The sequence below is a fragment of the Geotrypetes seraphini genome, chromosome 15, assembly GCF_902459505.1.
Source record: "Geotrypetes seraphini chromosome 15, aGeoSer1.1, whole genome shotgun sequence".
Taxonomy (NCBI): Eukaryota; Metazoa; Chordata; class Amphibia; order Gymnophiona; family Dermophiidae; genus Geotrypetes; species Geotrypetes seraphini.
Genome location: NC_047098.1, coordinates 34,789,863 through 34,804,562, shown reverse-complemented (window position 1 = coordinate 34,804,562; position 14,700 = coordinate 34,789,863). Strand labels below are relative to the sequence as shown.

At 45.9% G+C, this 14,700-nt stretch overlaps 1 protein-coding gene across 3 annotated transcripts in view; it reads left to right on the top strand.

The window, feature by feature from the left end:
* CORO6 (coronin 6) overlaps nucleotides 1-14,700 on the top strand; it is a 98,138-nt gene that overhangs the window by 13,759 nt on the left and 69,679 nt on the right. For all 3 annotated transcript variants that reach the window (XM_033922524.1, XM_033922526.1, XM_033922525.1), the window contains exon 2: nucleotides 6,916-7,206. In XM_033922524.1, coding sequence (XP_033778415.1) covers nucleotides 7,009-7,206 — 198 coding nt within the window. In that variant the 5' untranslated portion in view covers nucleotides 6,916-7,008. The remainder of the gene's footprint in view (nucleotides 1-6,915; nucleotides 7,207-14,700) is intronic.

Sequence of the window (14,700 nt, the reverse complement as noted above, 5' to 3'; positions counted from 1 at the left end):
TCGGTGAGTGCCTCGTCATTGGCCTCCTCATCGTCGGGGCATGGAGCGGCACCTATGGTACCGAAAAAGAAAAAAGCGGTACCGGTGCCCCCTCTGGACGACCGCATTGCGGCCATACTCCAAACCCAACTGCAGGAGCAACTACAACAACAACTCCAGCACTTGTTGCCCACACTGTTGGCCCCACTCCTTTCGGTGCCGGACCGGCCCAAGCCTCGCACCACACCACCGGTGTCGACACCATCGGTACCGTTGAACACCTCCATGCCGGTACTCGCGGCTGAACCACTTCATCCTCCGGTGCAACCACGCTCTGATGCCGACCCTCCCCGACATCGAGACCGACACCAGCCCCCCGAGACCAGGACCGGCACCGATCTTCCTCCCCCGGTACCGTCTCGATGCGCTCTGGCAAATCCCTCTCTAAGACTCGCCATACTGAGCCATCCGCACCATCGTCCCGTCCCGCACATACCGACGTCAGGGACCCGGACTTATGGGAAGAATCCCCACCCGGAACCGAGGATGAGGCTTCATCAACGGACGAGGAACCATCGATGGTCGATACCAGTTCCAAACCTGAACAGTCCTCATTCACAAAATTTCTACGAGAAATGTCGGCAGCTCTGTCTATCCCTTTGGAGTCCGACTCTAAGAAGTCCCAGGCTTTCCTTGACACCCTGGACTTCGAACAACCCCCCAAAGAATTTTTAAAGTTACCCGTCCACGACATCTTACGGGAAACTTTTTACAAAAATTGGGAAAACCCTCTCACGATACCGGGTGCACCTCGAAAACTGGATAGTTTATATAGGGTCATTCCTATCCCGGGGTTCGACAAACCTCAACTACCCCATGAATCCCTTCTAGTGGAGTCCACTTTAAAGAAAACCCAGGGCTCCAGTGTTTATGCCTCTACTCTTCCTGGCAGAGAGGGCAGAACGATGGATAAATTTGGCAAGCGCCTTTATCAGAATTCCATGCTTGCCAACAGAGCTAATAATTACACCTTCCACTTCTCCTTCTATATGAAGCATTTGGTGCAACAACTCTCCTCCTTCCAAAAGTACATCCCTGAACGGAAGGTCCCGGTTTTTCAACAACAACTTTCCAGTTTGCTCCAACTCAAGAAATTTATGGTGCGCTCCATTTATGACTCTTTTGAGCTGACCTCTCGAGCATCTGCCATGGCTGTTGCCATGAGGCGCTTGGCCTGGCTGAGAGTTTCTGACCTCGATATTAATCACCAAGACCGCCTAGCCAACGCACCTTGTCTTGGTGATGAACTCTTTGGGGAGTCCCTGGACTCAACTACCCAGAAACTCTCGGCACACGAGACCAGGTGGGATACCCTGATCAAACCTAAGAAGAAAACCTAAGAAGAAAACTCCTCCTGCTCGCCCCTACAAACAGCAGTCTTCCTATCAACGCAGGTTCTCGGCCAGACCTCTCAACCCGCCTCAACAACAACAGTCTCGCCGGCCTCGTCAGCAGCACCAGACTCAGGCACGTTCACAGTCTCACCCACCGACCAAGCCTCTCCCGCAGTCAAAACCATCTCAGCCCTTTTGACTCTTTTCTCCAGGGCATAGCCAGTCTCCCACCATCCTTGCCTCTTCCTCAGCCGATAGGAGGACGTCTTCAACTCTTCCTCAACCGTTGGGAGGTCATCACATCAGACCTGTGGGTCCTCAACATCATTCGCCACGGCTACTCTCTCAATTTCCAGACTCTTCCACCGGACAATCCTCCCATAGAGTCTGTTTCTCACTCCTCTCAATCCCCCCTCCTCCTGAGGGAGGTTCAATCCCTCCTTCTTCTCAATGCCATCGAAGAGGTACCCCCAGACCAAAGGGGTCGGGGATTCTACTCCCGCTACTTCCTCGTTCCCAAGAAGACAGGAGACCTCCGTCCCATCCTCGATCTCCGGAACCTCAACAAGTGTCTGGTCAAGGAAAAGTTCAGAATGCTCTCCCTTGCCACGCTTTACCCGCTTCTCTCTCAACACGACTGGCTATGTTCCCTAGACCTCAAAGAGGCCTACACTCACATTCCAATCCATCTGACTTCACGTCGCTACCTCCGATTTCAGGTACAGCACCGCCACTATCAGTACAAAGTGCTACCCTTTGGCCTCGCATCATCACCCAGGGTGTTCACCAAGTGCCTTATTGTGGTGGCGGCCTTCCTCAGGTCTCACAACCTCCAGGTGTTCCCGTACTTGGACGATTGGTTGGTGAAAGCTCCTACGTCTCCGCTTGTGCTGCAAGCCACACAACACACCATCTCTTTCCTCCATCTCCTGGGGTTCGAGATCAACTACCCCAAGTCGCATCTGCTTCCCACACAGCGACTTCAATTCATTGGAGCAGTTCTGGACACCACTCTGATGAGGGCGTTTCTTCCCGCCGACTGACAACGGACCTTGCTCCATCTCTGTCGTCAGGTGCTCCTTCATCACTCCATCCCAGCTCGGCAGATGATGGTCCTCCTAGGCCACATGGCCTCGACGGTCCATGTACTTCCTCTGGCACGACTCCACCTCAGGACACCTCAGTGGACTCTAGCCAATCAATGGTCACATACCTCGGATCCTCTTTCTCATCCCATCTCTGTGACATCGTCTCTTCAGCAATCTCTTCAATGGTGGTTGAACTCCTCAAATCTTTCCAGGGGTCTACTCTTTCATCTGCCCCCTCACTCCATGACCATCACCACGGATGCCTCCCCCTATGCGTGGGGAGCTCACCTGGGAGATCTTCGCACTCAGGGTCTCTGGACCCCTCAGGAGCGTCTACATCACATCAATTTCCTGGAACTCAGAGCCATGTTCTATGCTCTCAAAGCCTTCCAGCACCTTCTCTACCCTCAGGTCCTTCTTCTGTGCACAGACAACCAGGTCGCCATATACTACATAAACAAGCAAGGCGGCACCGGATCTCCCCTCCTCTTTCAAGAAGCCATCCGCATCTGGTCCTGGGCCACGGCCCACAGTCTCTTCCTCAAGGCTGTATATATCCAGGGCGAACAGAACTCCCTGGCCGACAATCTCAGCCGCATCCTTCAACCTCACGAGTGGACTCTGGATCCTCCCACACTCCGCTCCATCTTTGCGCGCTGGGACACTCCGCAAGTGGACCTCTTTGCAGCTCCTCACAACCATCAGCTGCCCCAGTTCTGTTCCAGACTCTTCTCTCCTCACCGTCTGGCCCCGGATGCATTTCTGCTCGACTGGACGGATCGGTTCCTCTATGCCTTTCCTCCACTACCTCTGATGTTGCGGACATTGTTCAAACTCCGCAGGGACAGAGCCACCATGATTCTCATCGCTCCTCGGTGGCCTCGCCAACACTGGTTCTCCCTCCTGCTCCAGCTCAGCTCCAGGGAGCCCATTCCTTTTCCTGTGTTTCCTACTCTACTTACAAAGCAGCATCAGTCTCTACTGCATCCCAATCTGTCCTCGCTCCACCTGACAGCTTGGTTTCTCTCGGGCTGACCTCTCCAGAGAACCTGTCTAAGCCTGTCCGTCGTATTTTGGATGCCTCCAGGAAACCGGCCACCCTCCAATGTTACCATCAGAAATGGACCCGGTTCTCCTCTTGGTGTCTACTTCATCATCACGATCCCGCCTCATTGGCGGTAGAAACTATACTGGACTATTTGCTTTCTCTCTCCGACGCTGGCCTCAAAACTACCTCAATCAGAGTCCACCTCAGTGCCATCACTGCGTTTCATGAGCCTATCCTCGGAAAACCTCTCACGGCTCATCCCCTGGTTTCCCGGTTCATGAGAGGCCTCTTCAATGTCAAACCACCGCTGAAGCCTCCTCCAGTCGTCTGGGACCTGAACGTTGTTCTCTCAGCCCTCATGAAACCTCCATTTGAGCCTCTTGCCACAACTTCACTCAAATTTCTGACATGGAAGGTGCTTTTCCTCATTGCCATCACCTCTGCCAGGAGGGTTAGTGAGCTACATGCACTGGTCGCTGACCCACCTTTCACGGTTTTTCACCATGACAAGGTAGTTCTGCGTACCCATCCTAAATTTCTTCCCAAGGTGGTCTCGGACTTCCACCTCAACCAATCCATTGTGTTACCTGTCTTTTTCCCTAAGCCCCATTCTCATCCTGGGGAACAGGCATTACACACGCTGGACTGTAAGCATGCCCTTGCATACTACCTTGACCGTACCAGGGCTCACCGCTCGTCCCCTCAGCTCTTTTTGTCCTTCGACCCTAACCGTCTAGGTCGCCCTGTCTCTAAACGGACGCTTTCTAACTGGCTTGCTGCCTGCATTGCATTCTGTTATGCTCGGGCCGGTCTCTCACTGGAAGGTGCTGTCACGGCCCACAGGGTCAGAGCTATGGCTGCTTCTGTGGCTTTCCTCCGCTCCACGCCCATCGAGGAGATCTGCAAAGCTGCCACTTGGTCCTCAGTTCACACATTCACTTCTCACTACTGTCTGGATGCCTTCTCCAGACGGGATGGGCACTTCGGCCAATCTGTGTTACAAAATTTGTTTTCCTAATGGCCAACCATCCCTCCTCCCTCTCTGTTAGCTTGGAGGTCACCCATGCGTTAAGAATATGCTGCCTGCTTTTCCTGGGATAAAGCACAGTTACTTACCGTAACAGGTGTTATCCAGGGACAGCAGGCAGATATTCTTACGACCCACCCTCCTCCCCGGGTTGGCTTCTTAGCTGGCTTATCTTAACTGGGGACCACGCTCTCCTCCGTCGAGCGGGAAGGCACCTGCGCATGCGCGGTGCGGCCAACTAGAACTTTCTAGTTAAAAGTGTCCGTACCGGGGCTCCGTCGGTGACGTCACCCATGCGTTAAGAATATCTGCCTGCTGTCCCTGGATAACACCTGTTACGGTAAGTAACTGTGCTTTACGTTTATCAGTTTATTAATTGGTTCATAATATCTGTGTCATACCATACGCATGTCCTGTTTACCAGAAAATCTATCTTTTCCCGCATATGCCGTTTTAATTTATCATGTCAGCAATTTCAAGCCATCGGCCAGTAAAAGCCTGCCCATCACAGGATATTCTTGCAAAATAATGTTTTTTTATATTCTTGGTTAAGACATGTTCTCATCCTTCTTAGATCCACTTCCCTGGCATTACTGCAGATGTGACATCAGTTGCCATGTAAAAGAATAAGTTTCGTTTCACTCGCTCATTTTTCGCTTGGCTTGCTGATTTCAGCAAGCATAGATTGTGCAAAGGCTTGACAGTTTTAGTCAGAGCATTCTCAGCCATCTTAGGCTTTTAGTTGTGTTTATTGGCCTAATATGTTAGGGGATTTTCAGGGGAGGCTCTTCACCTGTCACCTGTACAGGACTCTCGCTCTCTCTCTCTCTCTCCCTCCCTCCCTTCTCACTGCTCTGCTGCATCTCCTGCTATATCAGTATTGCAACTCGCATACTACTCTGCTGCACCTTACTCCTATCCTGCCTTCTCACTGCTCTGCTGCATCTCCTGCTATATCAGTATTGCAACTCGCTTACTACTCTGCTGCACCTTACTCCTATCCTGCAGCACCTGTGCCTGTAGAGCTCCCTGCTGTCTCAGTACTGAGATGCCTCATCGAGCTCTGCTGATGCATGTCACTCCTGCCCTACAGTTCCTCTTGCTATTCCAGTATTGAGATCACCCTCCTCCACACATCTCTTTCAGTATACTTCATTCATTCTTTGCTGTATCTGCTCTTATTCACTAATGAAGATTCCCTATACAATAATTTATCAATGTACAGTACCTCATTCCTACCCTGCCACACCCCTTATTTTTCTAGTAATTAGACCCATCCACTTATTACTCCCTGGGCTTAAGCAGCATGGAATCTTGCTACTTTTTGGAACCCAACCAGGGACTTGTAGCCTGGATTAGCCATTCTTGGAAATAGGGTACTGGACTAGATGGACATTTGGTCTGGTTCAGTATGGTAACTCTTATGTACACCTCTATCTATGCCTTGCAGCATCTCTGGGACTGAGACTGTTGGCCCGATAGCTCTGTTAATGCATGCCACTCTTAACTCTGGTGAACCTCCTGTTGTTCCATTCCTGAGACTTACACACAGCTCTACCACCACATTTCACTCTACTATTCCAGTATCAAGACACTTCACTCCTACCCTGCAGTACCTCCTGCTGTTCTAGTATTGAGATCCCCTTACCTATATACTCCCATATCTCTGCCAATGCACCTCATTCCTGCCTTGCAGTAGCCTCACCTACTCCATGATTGACTTCCTGTCCCATAGCTCTACCAATGCATGTCACTCCTGTTCTGCAGCACCCACTGCTGTTCCAAGACTGAGACTTTCAGCCCAGCAGCTCTGTCAATATACCTCACTCTGACCTTATTGCACCTCTTGCTTTTCTAATACTAAGACCCACATACAGCAGACTCTCAGTTAACTGGCACCCATGGGGATTGATAGATGCTGGATAAATGTAGTTTCTGGTTGCTTGAGAGTTATTATTAAAAATAGGCCTATGTAATACTATACCCCATACTATGCCATATCATTAACTGTTCCAGACAAACTACCAGACATTTGGTAGGCAAAGCGTGGGCGTACTCAGGTGTTGCATGCCAAGTTTACACTTAAATTTCCGCAATAAATTGATTTTATTTTCATTTTTATTTAAAGCATTAAAGTATTTCTTTGATTTTTTTTTTTTTTTTTTTTTTTTGCTGGTTGCTTGAGTTCCGTTTAACAGAGAGTCAACTGTACATAGCTCTGCCTCGCTCTTTTGTAAAAGCATCCCCTGCTCTGTGAATGTGCATCCTGCCTGTCCTTCTGTACATCCCACTGTACCTATACTGAGAACCTGCCACACACAGCTCCGCAAGTGTACTATTCAAACACTCTCTCTCCCTCTCATTCTCTCTCTGATGCAGGCTCCCAGGAGGGCTTGGTGCCCTTAGCTGCCTTCTGTTTTCAGTGCGCTCCTCTCCTCTCTGTTTCCGTGTTTCTGGTCTAACACCATCACCATGAGTCGGAGGGTGGTTCGACAGAGCAAATTCCGACACATTTTTGGACAGCCATTGAAAGCTGATCAAATGTATGAGGACATCCGTGTGTCCAAGGTGACCTGGGACAGTTCTTTCTGCGCAGTCAACCCCAAGTTCTTAGCCATCATTGTGGAGTCAGGAGGTGGTGGAGCATTTATGGTCCTGTCCCTGTCCAAGGTAAGTTAAGAGACAAAGCTCAAGTGAATGTAAAGACAGAAAAAAATGTTGCCTTCCCATGACCAAATTGGAATAAAGATAATTCTTTGTCTGAGAGACAGAAAGTACCATCATGTTCTCTTTTCTCTGTAGTAATTAATTTCCAGCCCCAAGTGGCATCTGCAAAAGATATATCCAGTTTATTACATGTAAGCATTCATGTGACTGTGCATTAATAACAGCCACGACCTTGCACCAGAAATATACTGACACATATACAGTAGATAAAGCTACCCACATGAATAAGTATAAATAGACCTGCAGAATCCTACCATCTATATACAAACATATGTACACAAATATGCAGATATGATACAGCGTATCTTATATGAAGGTGAGGAGGAGTTAACTGTGTTGTGGTGTGTGAGATTGGAAAAAAAAAGAGGAGAAAGCCAGACTCCTTTGCAGTATGACTCTTGTAATTTGTGGCGGAGGACACAGACAGCAGCTCTTTACAAGAGAAATGGTACTAATGATGATTTAAGTCTTCTGTTAATTTAGATGCACAGAAATAAATGTCAATAAATAGGAAAATGCAGGATAATACCTTTTCTATTGGACTAGCTTAAGCATTTCTAGATTAGCTTTCGGGAGCTAGATGCCTGTCAGCAGATCAAACGTAGAAAAGTAACTGAAGAGTGATGCAGGATGGGGAATACATTTTCCGATGCCAGTGACTGTCACATTCTAAAACCATCCAGAGCCTCGAGGCTTGGCAGGTCTTTTCCTCTGAGTGTTCTGTGGCACTGGGCTGCATGTTTCCAGAACCACAGTTTGAAAACATTGCTCTGTCTGTCGGTTGCAGGGTAGGCTGGCTGGGGTCATTCCTGGCTAGCAGCATTCTAGCTGCCGTATAAAACACAAACTGCAGAGAGTTCTTCATACGGTAGTTTGGTGCAGTTCTCCGTCCTCTGTGTTTTGAGGTTGCCAGTTCTCTGGATGGGTTTTAGCAGCTTCAGCACCTTCATACCCTGGTACTATGGGAACAGACGAGCTGTTCTAAATTTCAATTCCTAATTGCCCAGGCTTTAGTTTTATTTTTCCTTGGGGGTTCAACAGTTTCTCGCTTAGTTTTACTTGCTATTTTTTTTTTTTTTTTTTTGCATTGGTTTAACACTGGGTCAGAGAGGAAAGTACTTTGAATTTGTGGGCTTTTAAAAATTTTTGTACTATGAAATTCAGTTCAGCTGGGATGCACTGTGAACTATCTAAACTTGCTGGCTGTATTATTTGAGCTCAGAAGACAGCAGTGTGCCAGCTGAGTGGTGAGGATAGTGAGAAACCAAGAAGAAAATCTTCTCTGTAATACGGGAGTAGTTTATTTTTTCAGAACACTTAACATCCTTCCTGTTACCTTGGTCCCCTTTATCTTTCATCTTACAGCCTGTTTACAAAGCCGCAACAGCCCCGAAGCCCTGTAAATCTCTATGGGTTTTGGGGCCGTTACTGCGCAGCAGCCGCTAGCGTGGCTTTGTTAAACAGGCCCTTAGTGTCTCTAATATTAGGTCTCTAGTTTGGAGTATTTGAAAATGTAGGTACCTGTTCTTTCATCCCTTTATTTTATTTTTTTTTCTTAAGCTAGGCTGTGTCCTGAATTCTTCTTAAAAAGAAGTTGAGCTTCATTGCCAAGGATAGTTAGGGTGACTGATTCTGGAGTAATGCTGAAGTAGATTGCTGACTTGACTTCTCTGGCCCAGTTACTTTGAAAGAGAAATAAATGTAGAAATCCATTGTTACTGCATGGGTGGACTGATAGTGATCTGGGCCCCTGGGCAATAAGGGTCATGGGTCCCTAACAACCTATCAAGAGTGATTCAACTAAACGGAGGCTAAGGGAGAGTGGCCCACCCCAGTGTTACGGATCGCTACAGCCTGGACATAAGAGCAGGAGGAAGTTCAGCATCAGTAGGTTGTGGGTGTTATCATACCTGCCAATTTACCCAGTTCCAATGGGGACATCTTAGGATAGTCCTCATTTGAAACAGCCATATCTATATATATAAAATCGGAGGTATGTGTGTGTGTATGTGCTGCGATCACGCAAAAACGGCTTGACCGATTTGAACGAAACTTGGTATGCAGATCCCTCACTACCTGGGGTGATATGTTCTGGGGGTCTCGCGGCCCACCTGCACACATGGGCGGAGCTACAAACAGAAAATCAGATTTCACCCATTCATGTCAATGGAAAAAATGTAAAAAGCTGCCATTCTCACAGTAATTCATAAACGGCTTGACCGATTTGAACGAAACTTGGTATGCAAATCCCTCACTACCTGGGGTGATATGTTCTGGGGGTCTCGCGGCCCACCTGCACACGTGGGCTGAGCTACAAATAGAAAATCTGATTTCACCCATTCATGCCAATGGAAAAAATGTAAACAGCTGCCATTCTCACAGTAAATCAAAAACGGCTTGACCGATTTGAACGAAACTTGGTATGCTTATCCCTCACTACCTGGGGTGATATGTTCTGGGAGTCTCGCGGCCCACCTGCACACATGGGCGGAGCTACAAACAGAAAATCAGATTTCACCCATTCATGTCAATGGAAAAAATGTAAAAAGCTGCCATTCTCACAGTAATTCCAACTACCTGGGGTGATATGTTCTGGGGGTCTCTCGGCCCACCTGCACACGTGGGCGGAGCTACAAACATAAAATCAGATTTCACCCATTCATGTCAATGGAATAAATGTAACAAGCTGCCATTCTCACAGTAATTCAAAAACAGCTTGACCGATTTGAACGAAACTTGGTATGCAGATCCCTCACTACCTGGGGTGATATGTTCTGGGGGTCTCTCGGCCCACCTGCATACGTGGGCGGAGCTACAAACAGAAAATCAGATTTCACCCATTCATGTCAGTGGAAAGGATGTAAAAAGCTGCCATTCTCACAGTAATTCCAACTATAAAACACTTTCTATGACACTATAACCACTAGGGACATCGTTTCTATTCTACCACGGACACCATACATATAGAGTTTGTATGTTCTAACTGTGTTTGTAACTGTTTCCTTCATGCACCCCAGTTCATAATGTTATTACATTACATGAGTACTCACATATGCTGAACTAGGAACACAGGTTCCATTCTGAACCGGGAAAAAACTGCATGGAGTTTCTTTTCAACCTGAGTTTCCAAATATTGAGTTGTTTAAATCAATACTGAAACTTTTGGATGCCACTTATTCCAACAGATCTTCCTTTTCAGTTTAAGAGATTGCAAATTCCAGTGAGACTTGCATTCTCTATCACAATCAACAAATCACAGGGACAGACTATTACATACTGTGGAGTGGATTTAAGATCCCCCTGTTTTTACCATGGACAACTCTATGTTGCTTGATCAAGGGTGGGTTCACCCAAGAATTTATATGTTATTGCTCCTGGAGGTGAAACTAAAAATGTTGTTTATAATCAAGTTTTGTGTTAGTTGTATTGTATTCATTTTGTCAAATATTTCACATTATAATTTTAATATTGTACTTTTTAAAAAATAATTTCATTCACCACTATAAAGTATCTTTATTTCAATCCATTTACAGTGTTATTGCTATAATTAAATACCCGTGCAACACCGGGGCATCAGCTAGTAAGAACATAAGAATCGCCTTACTGGGTCAGACCAATGGTCCATCAAGCCCAGTAGCCCATTCTCATGGTGGCCAATTCAGGTCCCTAGTACCTGGCCAAAACTCAAGGTGTAGCAATATTCCATGCTACTGATCCAGGGCAAGCAGTGGCTTCCCCCATGTCTTTTTCAATAACAGACTATGGACTATTCCTCCAGGAAATTGTCCAAACCTTTCTTAAAAACAGCTACACTATCTGCTCTTAGCACAACTTCTGGCGATGCGTTCCAGAGCTTAACTATTCTCTGAGTGAACTGTAACTTTGAGTGTCCCCTACTCTTTGTGATTTTTGATTGAGTGAAAAATCAATCTATTGGCTATTGTAACTTGGAAGCTTTGTGTTATTGTTCTTTTCAATTCTTAATAAAATGTGTAAAACTTAAAATAATTAAAAAAAAAAAAAAGAATCGATCCACTTGTACCCGTTCTACTCCACTCAGGATTCTGTAGACTTCAATCATATCTCCCCCTCAGCCGTCTCTTTTCCAAGCTGAAGAGCCCTAACCTTTTTAGTCTTTCCTCATATGAGAGGAGTTCTATCCCCTTTATAATATTGGTTGCTCTTTGAACCTTTTCTAGTGCTGCTATATCTTTCTTCAGTCCTGCAGTGCTGATTTGGTTCAAAACCAGGACTGGCTTTAAATGTCTTGGGAAGAATTAGAAGGTTTGTGTTTTGTGAATGATTGGTGGGACCCCCAGTGTGCTGTTAACAATTAGCAGTAGGTCATTAATGGGTAAAGTTACCAGATTTCTGGCAGGCACTCTGGGCCACTTGTTATCTGAAGCTGGGGGAAGGGTGACTCCTGTAGTTCCTTGATTGAGGAATGGGGAGGGAAGAAGAGGAATTATTCTTCTCCCTAACCCATCCATCCTGTGTCAGCAATAATATCACTTTAAAGCAGTCAGATAAGCTGGGTGGAAGCATTCTGCAGGCCAGGAGTCTATAAAAAGGCAGCACTACAAACATTACACCAGTCTCTGAATGCCAACACATCTCTAACTGGGGAAACAGAACAAGCCAGACCTGAAAGAAAGGCACAATAAGTTAGAATAATAATAATAATAATAACAGCTTATATACCGCAATACCGTGAAGTTCTATGCAAAAGAAACTCCTATTGCCAGGCATATTGTGAAATATAAAAATCCATTACAAAAATAACTCCCCTGATTAGTATTGTAAGAACTGTATAATCATGGTTTCTGTCATTTTTGACATATAGATGTCAGCCAGTGAAAATGGTCTCAGGTACATCAGATTGGATGCCTGTCAAGACAGGTATTCCACAAGAATCTGTGTTATAAGGTGTTTTGTTCAATATTTAGATTCAGCCAATCTGTACTAGTGCTGCTTGAGTCACTGGTTCAAATCGATTCACCGATTCACTTTGGTAAATCAATTTGAATCGATTAATTGTCAGAAAAAATTCGGACTCACCGATTCAGTGACCAACCCCTTCCCTCCCTCTCCCGGTGAAACCTGCTGTACCTCTGGTCCTCCTAAAGCAGCAACAGTGGTGGTGGCTGACAGTCCGGTAAAGGCAGCAATCTGAACAGGCTGCTTGCGGCCTGCCCTCTGCTGTGTCACTGATGACACGGCAGAGGGAAGCCCTGGTAGGGCAGGCTTGTAGCAGCCTGTTCATAGCCGCTGTACTGCTACTGCTTTGAGAGGTCTGAAGGTATGTCACTGGGGGGGGGGGTCAGTTGGGAATAGGAGAGATGGAAAGCTACTACACAGGGTGGGGGAAGAGGTGAAAGGAAGAATTGTTGGACATGGAGTGGAGGAGAGGAAGGGAGAAATGCAACAAAGAGATAGAAAGGGATGAGAAGGAGAAATCCTGCATATGATGGAGGAGAGAGAGATATGCATGGATAAGAGAGATGTAGAAATATTGGACATAGGGTGGAGGGCAGAGAGAGATAATGCATGGGGAGAGAGAAAGAAATGAAAGGGAACAGAGATGTTTGACCTAGGGCACAAGGCAGGGAGAGAGGCGGTAGACAGTGGGAAAGAAACAGAAATGTTGGATATGGCAGTAGAAGGGAATGTACAGAAATGGAAGATGGATGGTGAGCACGAAGAAAGAAGAAAACATCAAATGGGTAGGAGACCCTGGTGAGTGAGTTAAGACAAACAGAAATCAGAGCCTGAAACCAACATGATTTGAATAATAAAATGACCAGACCACATAAGGTAGAAAATTATAATTTTATTTTCTCTTTTGTAATTCTATTTTGTGATTACAATATGTTAGATTTGAAATGTGTATCCTTCCAGAGCTGATGTTAGCGAGCATGAGCTAGGACCTAACAGAGAGAAGAAATGTCTTTTTTGTTTGTTTATTTCATTTACACCACAGCACCGGTGTGGGGTTGGAGAGGACAAAAGGGAGTGGGGTGGATGAAGAGGCTACAAAATAAACCCACCAGGACATCTGAAAAAAAATACCTGCTTGGACAGGAAAAGCAAATCAAATCGATTCAATAGGCCAAATCGAATTGAATCAAAAAAATTTCCCTGAATTAGGCAGCACTAATCTGTACTCCAGGGCTGCCCAAGTCCGGTCCTCAAGATCTACTGGCAGGCCAGGTTTTCTAGATATCCACGATGAACATGCATGAGAGAGATTTGCATACCAAGAAGGCAGTGCGGGCAAATCTCTCTCATGCATATCCAGAAAACCTGGTCTGCCAGTAGATCTCGAGGACTGGACTTGGGCAGCCCTGCTGTACTCTTTTAAACAATTTAAAGGCCCCTTTTACAAAGCCATGATGGTGGTGATGCCACGGTAAATGTACTGAAGCCCATAGAAATTGAATTTGCTTTGGTGCATTTACTGTGGCTTTGTAAAAGGAGTCCTAAATGTGGTATACAGATTATATGCTGATTAAAGAGAACACATCACAAGTACAAGAATGGATGTTTAATCATTGAATGTAAGGAAAACAGAACTGATGCTGCTATCAAAGTCAATAGGGTCTGAGTTTTTTGGAGTACTGAAATCTGAGGATTTCAAGCTACAATCTGTGTGAATTGATTCATAATTTCATTAAGATGGCAGGTTAAACTTCTGGTTCGAAATGGATTCTTTAAACTGAGGAAGCCTTTTCCTGATTACGATAACTTTGATGTTCTCTTTGGCTTCCATGGCTGGCATCATGATTGTTGCAATTGCCCAGTTCTTGGCACGTCTGAGTAAATGGAACCATTAATTCTACATAGGCATGGCAAAACTCAACAATCACGATAACTTTTGTTTGATTGGATTGACCAATCTGGCAGTCCAATGCAAATACAGCTGCAATTATCAAAAGTATGTAGTACAAGCCTTATAACTGATACACTGGGCAGCAGCATGAGTTATTACTGAAGTATTGTACTAGGAGCATATTACACCCACTTTGACGTCACTCCATTGATTTGCTGGTAAAATATAAGATGCAAAACTCTGAATGGCGATTCATCTGAATGCGTGATGTTGAATGTTGCAGATTGTCATACACCAAGATTCTTGAGATCTAAAGGACAGAAATATTTATATTTTTTATCTGTAAAGTCAGCAATACCTTATAAGAGCATATGCTTTTTTTAATTTAGTGACAAAATTTATATTTCGCACTATCTTTGTTATTCTAGGCGGATTACACTCCAACATTCATATTTCAGTTCACCATGTCTAAAACCATAAAACACACGTTTCATCTCACTTTGCTCCATTTCTCTTCTCAAAGCCTGCCTGTCAGGCACAGAGTTATTGTGGTTGCCACCCTCCACAACCCCAGCACCGACGCAGGGTCTTCCTCCACAGGCCCGTGC